The sequence below is a fragment of the Bos indicus x Bos taurus genome, chromosome 5 (assembly GCF_003369695.1).
Source record: "Bos indicus x Bos taurus breed Angus x Brahman F1 hybrid chromosome 5, Bos_hybrid_MaternalHap_v2.0, whole genome shotgun sequence".
Taxonomy (NCBI): Eukaryota; Metazoa; Chordata; class Mammalia; order Artiodactyla; family Bovidae; genus Bos; species Bos indicus x Bos taurus.
Genome location: NC_040080.1, coordinates 100,680,857 through 100,696,960, shown reverse-complemented (window position 1 = coordinate 100,696,960; position 16,104 = coordinate 100,680,857). Strand labels below are relative to the sequence as shown.

Here is a 16,104-nt window from a genome sequence, read left to right as displayed (position 1 = left end):
AAACTCAGACTTTGTTCCTGAACGCCAACCGCAGGCCAGATAAGGAGAAGCACAAACATACAAAGGGAAATGAGTCAGACGGGATGCCTTTCTCCGGCACTTGCCTTCAAGGAACTCGTAGTTTGGTGGGGCAGACCGACAAGCAATCAGTTAATCACAACCCAGAGTGTTAAGCAGTAAAGATGGGGGTGGTGAGGATGTTAACGGAAGCCCGCGAAAGGAACTGGAATCCAAATTTAGGGAGTTGGGGTGGATAAGGGAAATATAAGATACCAAACCTGAGATCTCAGGAATGATTAAGAGACAGTCACAGGAAGGGTGAGGTAGCATGTTTAAGGTGAAGAGATCACAAGACCGGAAATAAGAATGAGCTTGGCACAACAGTATTTCAGAAAACTGAAAATTTTGCTATGCCTCAAACACTGAGGAGGAGACAAGAGATGAGATGAAGTAAGCAGGAGCCAGACCCCAAAGAAATTTGTTAATCTAAGTGAGAAGTCTGAACTTCCTTCTAAGTGCGAGTGCAAAACCTCTACCAGCTTTCAGCAGGAAAGTGACAGGCAGTGCGAAGGGAGACAGGAAAAAACACCCGTTAGTATGCTGTTACCTGAATTATGCGAGAGAAAGACAGCAGCCTCAACCAGGGTGGTGGGGAGGTAGAGGAGCAGATACCCTTGAGTTAAGAGGCAGGAGTCATGGCATTTCCATGTCTTGTCGACCCAATGAGTAAGAACAGGTGAAAGGCTCCTATCAAAGTCAAGTCCACCTAGCAAGGTGGGTGACGGTTTCATCAGAGAGCGGGGATTGGGGGAGTATCCTCTCCGAAGGGAAAGTCTGGAGAGGCTGGGGAAATGAAGATGTCTACTGGCAACTGAGCTTTTGGCCCCAAAGCCTGTGAGAAAAGCCTGGACTGGTGCCACAGATGTCAGAGTCTGATAGGAAGTCTTAGAAGAGGAGAGCATCACCCAGGGAGAAGGCAGAGATGAAGAGGCGAGTGCCCCATGATCGGAAACCCAAGGCCTGGCGACATGGAAAGGAACGCATGGGAGGCGGATGAAACCGGTCAGACAGGAAAAAGCAAACCTTCCGAGTCCAGTGTTATGAAAGCAGAAGAGAAGCTTTGAGAGGGAAATATTATATTCAAAAAAACTGAACCTGAAAAAATGAAAAATGCAATGCTGCTTCAGACTCTACCGAGTACAACTTTACAAAATAATATATATGCTACAAGATTTGAGGAGGAGTCAGTATTGCAATTATCTTCAACAAACTCATAAGCAATGAAAACTGGTAACCAGAGCAAGTATTAAATGTATAATTCTCCATATTTTTAAATTGGGGTATGTAATTATCATAGCAGGAATAAATGTCTAGGACAAGGTCACACAGAGTCATCAATAGAACACCCTCACTGGTAACTGTATACAAGTATTAGAACATACGTGGCTGGCATATCACCACCATGCAGATCCTTGTCGAGTGCCTAAAATGGCTGTGCCGGCTGGTATCACCAAACACACGCATCAGGGAATCACTGCGTTCCTGCAGCAGCCTCTAAGTCAATAAGGATTGATCCCAGGCGAAGGCTGATGTCTTTATGGAGTTAAAATACATTTCCATGTGTGAATGCCCATTTTGTTATATTACATCATGAAGACATGGCCAAAGCACAAGGTGACCAATTGCCTCATTACAGCAAGTGTAAACAGAAACTGCCATCTGAAACATTATGGAGACATCAGTCAGCCAGGGACAACTGCTGCTGGCTCTCCTACTTCCTCCCATACGCTACTTTTGTTTCTTTCTACCACTGTTTCCTTTCCTTATTTCCTTTCTTTTTTCTCTCTCCCTTTGTTCTCTTCTAATTTTAGCAACTCCCACCTTAGAAAGCCTGGTGTATCTTTTTGCTTGCCTACCCTTTATAAATCCACAAAGCCATGCCTCTTACAGGAGACCATTCAGTACCTGTCTAATTTTTATGAATTCATTTTTATCCTTTGCTTAATACAGTGCTACGAATCAGAAATGATACCAAGGGCTGAGATCTGCACTCTGTAAATCTTACTACTAGAGTCTATTCTACCATCCAATAAAAAATATACTACAGATTAATACAAGGAACACATGAAAATGGAAAAGATACCAACAGCTAGTGTAAACATGAAAAGATCAGGAGAGAAGGTTTAGAATAGGAAATGAGAAAGTTAACGTAAGGAAACAGTAATGATACAGAAGAACAAAACTGTAATGACGATTTTATACAGTTAGGTTATTTTGTTACAAGGTTGTTTGGCATAAAAGTTCTTTCTTGGAGTCTGGGGACTGTAAGCTAGGTGCTTGGTAACAGATAAAACTAAAAATATGAATAAGTCACAATTCCAGTTTACCCTGAAATTTATAGTTCTAATTCTTTTAAGAGTGAAGATGATCAATCAGAACCACTAGTCCATGGGGTTGCAAAGAGTCGGACATAACTGAGCAACTGAACCGAACCGAGGAAATTTTTAATATGAAAATCACATCTGGCTTCAAACACTTCCTATTGATCAGTACATGAACAGTAAGGTTCAAACTCAGTCAAGTACTAGTCTGCTAGAAAACAAGCAGTGAGTTAGCAGGCCAAATGAGAAAGCACAGAAACACAACTTCTTAAGTAGGGCATATTTTAAACATTGACTGATAAACCCCCATTTTTTTTTTCATTATGTAATTCTTGTCATCAAAAAAAAAAAAAACTATTGTGAAGAGAGAACACAGATACTCCATTCTCAGTATCTCAACTCTTTTGCAAGCTGAATGAGGTGAGCTTTTACAACAGGCAGTACACTACAGCAGTTAAAAGCATGTTCTCTGTAGCTAGAATGTCTAGGTTGGAGTCCTTCCTCTGGGCTTATAGGCTGTAAGACTTCAGAAAAGCTGCTTAACCTTTTTGTGCTGTGGGTTCTTGGGCTGTAAATTGGATAGGGTCGTTGTGAGGATAAGTTAGTATTTCTTAGTGCTAACTACCAAGGTGGCACAAAAACCATTCTGTTGTTCTTAACATCTTTAACTGTTCCTCCAGACTTCAGAGCAATCTAAGATCTACATCCCTACTATTTCTGATTTTTCTTCTCCAGTTTTCTCTTAGCCATACGTCAACACACATCTCATTTTTTCTCCCCTCCCACATCTCATTTATCTGTCCTGTGAACTTGTGTCCCAGGTGGAAAAACAAGGCAGGCAGTGTTGTTTTATTCATTGATGCATGCCCAGAGGGCTTCCCAGGCAGTGCCAGTGGTAAAGAGCCATATTGGTTTGATCCCTGAGCTGGGAAGATCTCCTGGAGAAAAACAGCAACCCACTCCACTATTCTTGCCTGGAGAATCCCATGGACAGAGGAGCCTGGCCAGCTACAGTCCACAGTGTCACAAAGAGTTTGACAAGACTGAAGCGACTTAGCATACATGTACATGCCCAGAGCCTAGAAAAGTGACAATCAGATAGAAGATACCCAATAAACACAATAAATCAACTCTAAAACACACATATTCTTACCTTGTATTAACATCTCTGAAATTGGAATGTAATTTAATTATACACGTACAACTCCCAACACTAATTCTTTTTTTAGGGATTATATAAAATATACGACAATGACCTAGATCTGAAAGACTGTATGTTATCAATGAAGAAATTAATGAATGAAACAACTAAAGGGACACATAAACATCAGTTTTACCTAAACAAAATTCCTGTACGCTGAAGAATCGTATTTCTATCTCATTTTCCATGATCATAAGCAGATCATACTAACAAAAGGTTACTTATTGTCTAGATCATTTCACTCGGGCATAAAACCTCCCCAATGATGAGTCACTCGTTATCATTTGCCTAGTTGATCAGTGACAAAATATTCATTAGCTTTCTGAGTGAGTTATTTCTAAATTAAACTAGAACTATTTCTTTGGAAATGACATTGTTGTGAAAGCGGCTGTTGTTTATATTTATTCTTATAAGGAGTGTAAGTACAAATATAATGCTTACAAAATCTTTAAAAGAATATTTCACGATGACAAGCTTATATATGAAGAGTAGAAGACAAAAGTCTGTACAAATTTTGACAAAAATTAAATTCACTATACCAGGAGAAAGATGAGCAAGAGTGCTCTAGTAAACGAGGGGGAAACGGCAATCACTTGTTTAACAGCACAAAACAGCAATAAAACATACACAATTTTGAGTGTTGACTATTTCTACAGATTATCCACAACTTCCACCATGTCACAAGAGGTACATAATCATTCCCTTCCCCTAAATTTAGAAACTAATGTATTAGGTTTAACTTTTCAGTTAATTTAAGAAACTTCACTAATTAAACCAAAATCAGTGTAAGGAGCACTGCCTGAAATAAGAGAAGAAAAGCAACTGCCATGCAAAGTAAACAGAAACTAAGTCCATTAAAAATAACACACCATGGAGGGGTTTTTAGTTACGAGAAGACAGAAGTTCTGATTAACTAGGGAAACACAGAGCTATGGTTGGGGAAAGCACAGTTAAGGGCAGGTTTCAAAGTAAAGTTCAATATCACTTTCAGTTATATTGAGGGTTTTTAAAAAAATGTTAATGCTTTTGATCAATTTGGTGATACTGAAACATCCAATGATTAGGTTTTAGATTAAATGTAGTTAAGTACAGATGGTTAAATTACTGAATCAACCAACTGAGAATAGCATAAGTAACATACAAATCTCTAAAGTCATATGAAGTTAGCTAAAACTTTAAAGTAAGACTTGCATAAAGAACAAGCTCCAATTTTGTCATATTATATTGATTCAAGTCCACGTGTCTGTTCCCGATTCCCTGAAGCAGCTCTTAAAAAGGCACAGCATATTTAAGGTGTAACTGACAAGTCCATGTTTCCAGTGGCTCTGACTTGAGGAGAAGATCCAGACCATCTGGAAGACTTTACAGAAAAAAGAACATGCTCCAAGTGACCTGAGGAAGCCCTTTAAGGAAATGGGAATATTGACATCAGCTTCCTCAGAAAAATTAAAGTAACTACCCATCATTAAAACAATGAGCAATTCACATAGAATTATATGAAGGCTTCAAAGAATCTTTTGGTGTGATTTAAAATTCTTTGAGAATTTTGGAAATAACTTTTTGCTATGACCCCAAAATTTATCACAAGTAGTGGCACAGCATAAGATGCTTCCGGAAAAATGATTTCTCTAGAACTGGCTTTAGACAGATACTCCTTTCTACAGAAAGATATAAAGGATATATACTAATATCCTTTAAACTTTTAATGTTACTAACCACCTATTCTTACTAAAATAAACTGTAACCACCAAACACTCACCTTCATGTATTTGCCTGCGGCTTCCTTTGCAGTGTGTAGAAATGCCATCCTGAAACTCCCTAACCTTAATTTCATGTTTAACATGATCAGTGTATAAAAAAAGGTCATCCTTTGAAAACACTTCAAAGATCATAATGTAATGAAGTTATAATGAATTCTTCTGCTTCTCAAAAAGAAATTTACTACAAATCAAGAATTATGAAACCAAAGACTTCTTTGAACACGGAAATTGAATATAATTCTAAGATTGAAAACTATTTTTAATCAAAGGAAATGTCTGCTAAATAAAAAATTGCCATCTAATCTACTCCATTTGCTCTGGTACCTTCTGAACAAATTGCTAAAGTTTTAGGTTTTTTGTTTTTTTTTAAAAAAAAAACAACAACAACAACTCAGTCAGCTACAGGCAGTGAAAACTATTTTAAGCTGCCTGGCAAAATGAAGGATAGTGAGCAGGGTTTATTTCTACAGAATCTCCTGGGAACTACCAAGCCTGGTTCTACCCTCCAAAGCTCAAGTGGAAAGGCAACTATGCTCTTTAATAAACAAGCAGCAACATGTGTGACAGTACAAAATCCTTCCTCCCACCAACTTAAAATAAATTACTGTGCAATAGTATTTTTTGATCTAAAGTTACTTTACACCAATCTGATAGCTGCTGCTGCTGCTGCTAAGTCTCTCTAGTCGTGTCCGACTCTGTGCGACCCCACAGACGGCAGCCCACCAGGCTCTGCCGTCCTTGGGATTCTCCAGGCAAGAACACTGGAGTGGGTTGCCATTTCCTTCTCTAATGCATGAAAGTGAAAAGTGAAAGTGAAGTCGCTTAGTCGTGTCCGACCCTCAGCGATCCCATGGACTGCAGCCCCCCAGGCTCCTCTGTCCATGAGATTTTCCAGGCAAGAGTACTGGAGTGGGGTGCCATTGCCTTCTCCAAATCTGACAGCTAGCCCATCTTAAATGTTAAAAAAGTATGGCATCATCAAACAACAGCTAAGACAATCTAAGCATGCTTCTTTATGAGTCAATCACAGCACTTGCTGAACAAAGTACTAAAAAGGGACGTGATACAGCTCACCTTCATTGGGAGATGTTTTTAACCTGGCGCAGATTCCATAGACGTCTCCATAGCTTTCCTGTATTTTCCGTAATGCGTCTGTGGACCTGAGCTCCATGAGGGCCCGCAGCTCTGCGAGTGTAATTCCAAAGTCTCCATCGTGATTAGCTTCCTTCAAAGAGTTTTTTACTCCACCATATGCAACTGAGTTGTTTGCCATGTCGCCCATTACAGGTATAATTTATTAGGAGGAAAATGTTTCCCAAAAGACTCTATAATTTTCACTTGATATATTTCCAAGATGAAAATCTCTTAAATAGGAAAATCTTTCTTAAACCAAACATTCATTGTATGACTTTGTAAAGGAGCATCAGCAGCATTTCCCAGGGAAGTATCTTGACCTTTGGCCCATGACTAGTTTCTTCCTATCAGTCATGAGAGGTACATATCTGTAAGAAGAAAATATTTAAAGTGAGTAAAATCCATCTGAGAGTGTTATGCATATAAGCATACTTTAAGTGTCATCAGGTCCCTAATCAAAATATATCATTTAACTGCAAAAATAACAGTCTTGCACCCCTTAAAACGTTTTGCATGATAAAAGTTCAAAGTATAACTTCTAAATAAAACTGTGTATCAAGAGACATGATATTTCACCATTATTAAATAAAATTGTATTTCACATGACCAATCGAGATTATTAATAGTTATCATTAAGCACATGTTACAAGCAATACGTTAGCGGCTTTAAATTCATTCTCTCACTTAATCATCACAATTTAATCCCATGAGGTGTTATTACTCCTTACTCTACTGAGAAGAATAGGCCTCAGATAAATTGAGGAGTTTCTACACAGCCAACAAATGCCTGACATGAATGACGTAGGATGCCTCTAAGCCCATGTTCCTTCAAATAGACACTATCCTCTCTCTCCAAACCTTTCATATGGAAGAGTGCCTGAAAAGGCAAAAAGCACCAGGAACCTTCTCACATGCTTTCCTGCAGTTCTCCTTGGCCACTCTGTGATGCCAGCACCTCTTGGCTTCCTAAAACTATCTTTCACCTGTTTCACATTTTTCAACTGGTTTCTGTCACATGTTGCCAGCTCAGGTCCTCACTATCTTTAGAGCTATCTAAAGAAATCCTCTACCCCTTAGCCACTCTTCACTGTTACTCTATTTTCTTTGCTGGCCCTTAGTATTACCTGAAATTATCTTGTTCACTTATTTACTTATTTGTTGTCTCCCTCCACCCACAACATTAATTCCGAACGCTGGGCAAGGGTTGGTCCATTTTTATATCCTGAGAACCTAGAACTGTGCCGGACCCATGGTAGACATTCAGTAAGCACTTCAAGAGTGAATGAATACATACTGTAATTTTCTTCACAACAACCGGTTGGCTGAATGGGCAAATGTGGAACCCATAGATAGACGGCCCACATGAGCATCTGCAGATTTTGGTATTGGGAGGTTGCGGGGCCATTTTGGCCTAAAACCAATCTCCTGCCAACACCAAGAGACAAATGTGCTTTCAAGTTCTCCTCTTACTCTAAACCAACTAAAAATGAGCTCTCAACTTTTCCTTCTCAATATATATCCTTTTAAACTAGGACCACAAAGTTAACACGCCTGACAATGGATTCACTTTATTCCTTAATTGGAAAGCTCCTTCCCAACTATCATTATCTTAATCATGTGGGCTTCAGCTCTTAAATCATCTTTGACTCTGTCCACCTTAGCTTCAGTGAGTTAACTGAACTCAGTTAATCATTCCTTTGAAAAGCCTCTTCTGTACATCCCCTGTTCTCCTCCATCTTCAAGTGTCCTACACAGATTACAATCACTACCCTCTAGTTTCTTTCTCATTCCATTATCTCCTATAACCAATCCCTTCTACATTTTGAGGCTCTATTTAGTCTTTTAAATAACCACCGTGCCACTCTATCTAAACCTATAGGATGAAAATACAGTCTTAATGTTAATATCTGTTGGGCATTCAAGACTAAGCTCAATTTTACCTACTCAATTTCTTCTGCTCCCCAGAATGCCCCATATTTAAGTAAGTAAGCGTTAGTCGCTCAGTCGTGTCCAGCTCTTTGTGACCCCATGGACAGCAGCCCACCAGGCTCCTCTGTCCACGAGATTTTCCAGGCAAGGATACTGGAGTGGGTAGTCATTTCCTTCTCCAGGGGATCTTCCCGACCCAGGGATCTAACCTGGGTCTCCTGCAGTGCAGGCAGATTCTTTACCAACTGAGCTACAAGGGAAGCCCATATTTAATAAATCTTAATGACTGGGCTTCCCTTGTGGCTCAGCTGGTAAAGAATCCACCTGCAATGCAGGAAACTAGGGTTCAATCCGTGGGTCGGGAAGATCCCCTGGAGTAGGAAAAGGTGACCCACTCCAGTGTTCTGGCCTGTATAGTCCATGGCGTCGCGCAGAGTCGGACACGACTGAGTGACTTTCACTGTCACTAATGATGAGGAACTAGAAAAGATTACTTGCAAGTGCAATTAGTCTTCAGCAATGGAACTGTTACAGGGATGTCTGCAAAATCGTGGTATGTGTTTCTCCCAGTTCAGTATCCATCAGAACTGGCTAGAGGACTTGTTAAACTACAGACTGCCACCCCACTTCCCGAGTTTCAGCCTGGCTAAGGCGGGCGCCACAATTTCTGTTTCTAACAAACTATCAGGGGACATCAACACTACTGGGTCGGAGAGCACAACGTGAGGGCCCCTGGACAGGAGAGTGGATGAAGGTGCTGACTCTTTACCCGCTGCTTAAAGACACCTGGGGAAGGAAAAGTTCGCTGGCCTTGGCTTAAATTTACAAGGATGTGACAGTTATGAATTCTGTAAGACATTTTCTTTCTTTGCCTGCTTCCACCCACTTCACAAATCCTTATGCTTGCCCAATTATTACTAATTTTACTCATCCCTTAGGCAAAGTGGGTTCATAATCACACATCAATTATTATAATAACTCAACTTCAAAAGCTGGAGAGGGTGGTTAGTTTTACGATCTCTGTGTTTTCCTACCTAAAATTTCTTGGCATCTGAACACCACACCAATCCTAGAGTAAATCATTATTATTTAAGAAATAAAACAATTAAGATTCATCAGTTTGTGTGTTGGAAGCATGTATGTCACCATTCCTCCGGTTTCCAGAAAGAGAAATTTTCCTCAACAAGTTCTGGCCTCCTACCCATCTATCACCATCAAGCTGAAATGAACTGCTTGACTGATTTTCAGAGAACAAGGAGCTTCCTCACCTCCTTGCCTTCTTTGTAAACAACATGTCTGTAAGACTCCCGCCATCTGGTCTGAATAAGTAGGGGCAGACCCCCAGGTAAAAAATCGTATCATCCTTCAAAATGCCTGGGGTGGAGGTAAGTAACTGTTAGTTCTGGGTTCAATACTAGAATCTCAGTTATCACACAAAACCTAAGTCATTCATTGCAGCTTTTGTCAGTAATAAAAGTAGTATTTTTATTCCTACATGCCAATATTTGCCTTTTCTCTTGACAGAATTCACGCTGGAGAGAAGGGTATTATTTACTGGGTGGCCCTTAAATTTCTCAACAATAAGGATACATAAGAGAGCTAGAATCAAACCTCTATTTGCAAATCAAAAGTCATGTTTCTTATACTATCTGTCTCTGCTTTAAGTCTTCATCTTTATCAGGCTGAAATGGAAATGTTTGCAGGTTAAACAGTCAAACAGCAGCAAATGTACCAATCTATATGATAAAACGAGAATTCAATAGACATTAGAGTGGTATTTGTTATCTGCTACCTCTGCCCTTCCCCAGCTCTCAATGGTCCATCCCCATATCCAGATACTGCCCTGACCATAAGGATGATGGGTTCGGTCACATGCATGTGACTTGACAAAGGCCAACAGGTGGCAACAGGGCTTCTACTGTGACTCTGGAATAGACTTGTTTCTTCTTACTGAACTTAAAACTGAGATGTGGAAAGCCTCTGAGAACACGTCTAAAAGGAAGGGATGATCATTTGGGCGCTTGTGTCAACCAACACCTAAAGTCTGTCCTAACCGTGATCTTTTCGTTATTTGTCAATAAACTCCTTTTGGAGGTTTTTCTATCACTTTGCAACTCGCAGGGCTTTGGTAAGTACATGATCACCACGTTTAGTTCCCCCTACTGTGTAAAGAAAGAGAAGTCCAGAGAAAACTATCAAATGCAAGTGAACCACTTTCCCAAAGTGGACTATCTGAACTACTAATTAACCCACAAATGATAAACTGAACTGTTGTCTATTTCTAGATTGTCCATAACCTCTTCTATTTTCTTCTCTTCCCTACTATTATTCACTCTTCTAGTCACCTAACTAGTAAACTGACAAAAATGCCAAGGACATCAAAAAAGCTTTGCTCTTTATTGTTAGCTACACCATGACAATCAAGAGAGAGATACACTATTTAGAACTGAGATACAACAGAAAGGAGAACATTTCCTTTGCTTTTCATTGTTCATGAAGAGATTCTGATCTTCCATTTGAAAAGTTTAAGAAGAAATCTTGGAAGTTGAGGCTCCACAAGAGGGGGGTTTTAAAGAAAACACCTATCTCCATACATAATTTATCCCAGAATCCCTAGATGATGTCTCTGATCCAAGCACTGTTGGTAATCTTTGAGTTATTACATAAAAAGACAGATGGTTTAAGACTAAAGTTGGGCAAAAATAGCTACAGTCTTCAAAAAGAATGAGATGGATTCCAACTGACACATAAGCTTTACTGTGAATGGGCAGGCAGGACCCCAAAAGAAAACGAAAGGATGACTATGAAGTCTTAGCACTGAGAGAAGCTCATAAAGAGACAGTTTTGTTAATGTTACAAATCAATGCTTTCTTTCACAAGGTCACCTGACTCTGGATCACAGAATGGCTGTATGGTATTATTTAGACTCAACAATGATGAGGACAACAAAAGTACCACACATTAGAAAAACTAAAAGAAATAGCTGGACAGCTAAATAAATTTGGTGATGAAATATGGAGCTGGATGAAACACTGAACTCTAAAAGTGATTATTAATATTATACAGTAACATGATGATTCCTGCAGGCAAGAAAACATATGCTACTATAACTAAGTGTACTAGCATAAGAGGAACAACCTGAAAGGTGTTATTTAATGCATTATTGGGTTCCAAATGCCCAACTGTTCTAAACTTCTATTAGTGATGTGAAAACACAGAAGTTATATTTCTCCAATCTACAGATGACTTGAAGCTAGGTAACTCAGCGAGTTTATCAGATGACAGAATTAGAATCTGGAAAGACAGGTGGGAATGGGACGTTAACTATAATTAGTACAAAGGTATGATCTCTTACATTTAATTTCAAAAACATAACTGTACAAATATGACATACAAGAAACCCAACTGTATACATTCAAAGACAGAGGTTCAGTTTACTCAAAGCATTGGCTTGATGTTAATTAACATGATGTAAGTGCTTTCCCCTCCCATTCCCAAGCTGTCTTAGGCAGCAATGACAGGAGTATTAAAAACTAACAAAGGGAGTTAACAAATCCTTTCTACTTTGCCTTGCACGTACACACTTATAATGTTACAGGATCATACAATACAGACACAACATAACACACCTCCCTAAATGTGTGACTATACATAAAACAATGTGAACTTAGCCTGGCACACAGTAAATTGTAAATGCATGTGAGCTATTTTTATTGTTGGGCTTTCCTGGTGACTGAGTGGTAAAGAATCTGCCTGCCAATGCACGAGATGCAGTTCAACCCCTGGGTTAGAAGGATCCCTTGGAGAAGGAAATGGTAACCCACTCCAGTATTCTTGCCTGAGAAATCCCACAGACAGAGGACCCTGGCGGGCTACTGTCCATACAGCCACAAAAGAGTTGGCCATGACTTAGCAACTAAACAACAACAAACAAATTTTTATTGTTAAGATTTCTAAACCTAAAGAAACAGATAATTCTGATGATAAGTCTAATATAGGTGAGGCTCTGCTATACAGATAAAGCATATGATGACTGAATACATCAAAAAGACTAATGAACAAAAGAGGGGCACCAACTTTTATGTGTATTATGGACAACAGGCCAACTAGATTTTGCATTGGTCAGGTACGAATTACATGAGATGCATGGTGTAAAAACTAATAAAGAGAATGTTGAAGACATCAGAAAACCAGTCCATTACAGTTGTGGAAAGAATCTAGTCTAGGAGAGGACTATCTCAAGATGGCTATTTTCAAACATTTGAAATTTTTAAAAAACTTTCACTGAAGTATTGCTGATTTACAGTGTTGTGTTAATTTCTGCTATATAGCAAAAGGAATCAGTTACATATATATTCTTTTTCATATTCATTTCCATTCTGTTTTATCCCAGGATACTGAATACAGTTCCCTGTCCTACACAGTAGGACCTTGTTGCTTATCCATCCTGCATGTAGTAGTTTACATCTGCTAATCCCGGACTCAGAATCCTCTCTCTCCCTCTCCACTCTTCCACTTGTGTGTAGGCAACCGCAAGTCTGTTTGCTATGTCTGTGAGTCTATCGGTTTCACAGATGTGTTCATTTGTGTTGAATTGTAGATTTCTCATATAAGGACAGCATAAAACATTTGAAAATTTACAGTGTAGAACAGTGACTAGATGTATTCTGTAGTGGAGGGCACAACTAGTATGAAATGAAAGAAAGTTAGAGAGGTAGATTTTTGGCAAAGGCAGCACTTATTAGTAACAAGTTATCCCATATTGGAACGGATCTGTAACAGTTATTAATTCTTTGTCAACTTGACTGGATCCCATGGTGCTCAGGTATTTGGCCAAACATTTATGGGTATGCCTACAAGGGTGTTTCTGGATGAGATTAGCACGTCAATGAGTAGACTAAGTGAAGCAGACTTAGTGAAAAAAAGACTCTCTTTTATGTAGGTGGGCATCATCCAATCCAGTGAGCACTCACACAAAACAAAAAATGGTAAATCGTACCCCACTCCCTGCCTGACTGTCCAGTCTTTGGCCCTCAGGCTGGCAATTACCCATCAACTTCCTTGGCTCTCAGGCCTTCAAACTGAATGAAACCACAAGCTTCCCTGAGTCTTTACTTTGTAGATGGCAGATTGTGGGACTTCTCAGTCACTGTAACTGCCTGAGCAAATTCCTCCTGATAAATCACTATAGATGATAAATCACTATACAGATAGATTTCCCATTGGTTCTTTCTTTTCTCTGGAGAGGGAGAACTCTGACCAATAAAGGGCCCCTTGGTGAGTTAGACTCTCTACCCTTGGAGTTGATGAAGCTATACTGAAAGAATGTATGGAGGACAGTTTAAAACTTCAAGACAGCCCATGCTGTTCTGGTGATGACCAAAGTCCTAAAGGGCTTCCCTGGTGGCTCACTCAGTCAAGAATCCGCCTGCAATGCAGGAGACCTGGGTTTGATCTCTGGGTTGGGAAGATCCCCTGGACGAGGGCATGGCAACCCACTCCAGTATTCTTGCCTGGAGAATCCCCATGGATAAAGGAGCCCGGCAGGCTATACAGTCCATGAGGTCGCCAAGAGTTGGACATGGCTGAGTGACTACACACACACACACTAGTCTTGAAAGTCCATCCCTGTTTTAAAAAATAACACCATCAGTCCTGATGCAGTTAAGTAGCTTTATACATGTACACAACTTCTATTCAGCTCCATTCCCGTGATCCTAAACTGCTTAGCTTTTAAAAATCAAGGTTCCTTTTAGTCAAGATTAGGTCAAAGACAACATAACCCAGATGAGAAAACTTATTTTTGTATACAGTGTATGAAACATAACATCCATTTTGAAGATCTGCTAATTGTGGTCATCAGCTTAGGAAAGACATTTCATTAATTTCAGCTTTAGATTTATGCAAACTGGTTATAAATCAAAATTTGTGAGAAACCAATCTTTTCATTTAAACTTTCATTAATCTCTTAATGTGTCTTTCAAGTCAACTAAAGATTCCCAAGTAATTTTGATTTTTCCAAATCACTCCCAACTCAGGATGAAATTCCAAAACTAACAGAAAAAGTTACAGTCCTAAATCTTAGTCTTTAATTTTTTAATGCTTACAAATTCTGTAATTAATTCAGTGATTAAGTTACTTCTGATTTCATATATTCCTTCCCAAGAAAATGCCAACATTTCTCTTAAGGTATCTACACTGAAATAACTCAATGTCTTCAAATTTTCATTCATATACCAAAGTAACTTAAGTGTTAGGTCAAATTTCTATTTACTAGCTCTATCACATATCTCAGTAAACATGAAAGTAAAGGAAAAAAAAAAAGTATTTACAAAGATTCTTAGTCCATGACTCCTTCTGAAGAAGTGAAGGGAAGTCGCTCAGTTGTGTCCAACTCTTTGCGATCCCATGGACTGCAGTCTACCAGGCTTCTCTGTCCATGGGATTTTCCAGGCAAGAGTACTGGAGTGGGTTGCCATTTCCTTCTTCAGGGGATCTTCCTGACCCAGGGATTGAACCCAGGTCTCCTGCATTGCAGGCAGACGCTTTATCCTCTAAGCTACCAGGGAAGCCACGACTCCTTCTATAGGAACACAAATTATGGATCTGGGGTTTGGCAGGGGGCCCTCTAAAGATAAAGACAGCTTATTTTCATTCAGTTCAGTTGCTCAGTCGTGTCCGACTCTTTGCGACCCCATGAATCGCAGCACACCAGGCCTCCCTGTCCATCACCAACTCCCGGAGTTCACTCAGACTCACGTCCATCGAGTCGGTGATGCCACCCAGCCATCTCATCCTCTGTCATCCCCTTTTCCTCCTGCCCCCAATCCCTCCCAGCATCAGAGTCTTTTCCAATGAGTCAACTCTTCGCATGAGGTGGCCAAAGTACTGGAGTTTCAGCTTTAGCATCATTCCTTCCAAAGAACACCCAGGACTCATCTCCTTTAGGATGGATTGGTTGGACCTCCTTGCAGTCCATGGGACTCTCAAGAGTCTTCTCCAACACCACAGTTCAAAAGCATCAATTCTTCAGTGCTCAGCTTTCTTCACAGTCCAACTCTCACATCCATACATGACTACTGGAAAAACCATAGAAGTCCAAATTCTGCCCCCTCTCCCCTAGAGTGGAAAGTACCTAAAATCTCTGATTACTTATCTCAGACTTCCATCTGTTACTTTGTAGTCTCCTTCACACAAATGCAGTTCAGGTATTGGAGAGACTGGAGTAAAGTTTATATGAAGATCTGGGGCCGCCTCCCCTGTGATTTCCCCACTAGATTTACTGCTACTTTAACAGCCCTAACCTCTGTCTTCTGTTTGAGCAGACCAGTATCACTGCAGCTTTCTGCCTGACATATGGCCCTCCTATGCAGCAAAGACTGGGATTTGCTTTTAGACTAAAAGCCACGGGAATGTGAATTTCGCATCCTTTATTTCCTTCCATCAAACGTTGAACCCTCTCCCTTTTCTTCCTGCTCTCCTTGGCCTTCCTGGGCCTTGTGTGGTTGGCAGAATAGTCCCCTTAAAATGTCCATGTTCTAATTACTGGAACCTGAAATATAGGAAAGGAAATTTAAGGATACATATGGGATTAAAGTTACTGATCAGTTGAGATTACTGAGATGGGAAGATTTTCCTGATAGGCCCAGTGTATGTACAAAAGTCCTTTTAAGCAGAAGAAGCAGGGAGAGGAATCATA

At 39.9% G+C, this 16,104-nt stretch overlaps 1 protein-coding gene across 6 annotated transcripts in view; it reads right to left on the bottom strand.

The window, feature by feature from the left end:
* The window catches only part of ATP2B1 (ATPase plasma membrane Ca2+ transporting 1), a 133,390-nt gene that overhangs the window by 64,358 nt on the left and 52,928 nt on the right, over positions 1-16,104 (bottom strand). For all 6 annotated transcript variants that reach the window (XM_027543187.1, XM_027543184.1, XM_027543186.1 and 3 more), the window contains exon 2: positions 6,417-6,844. In XM_027543187.1, the coding sequence (XP_027398988.1) occupies positions 6,417-6,624 (208 nt within the window). In that variant the 5' untranslated portion in view covers positions 6,625-6,844. The remainder of the gene's footprint in view (positions 1-6,416; positions 6,845-16,104) is intronic.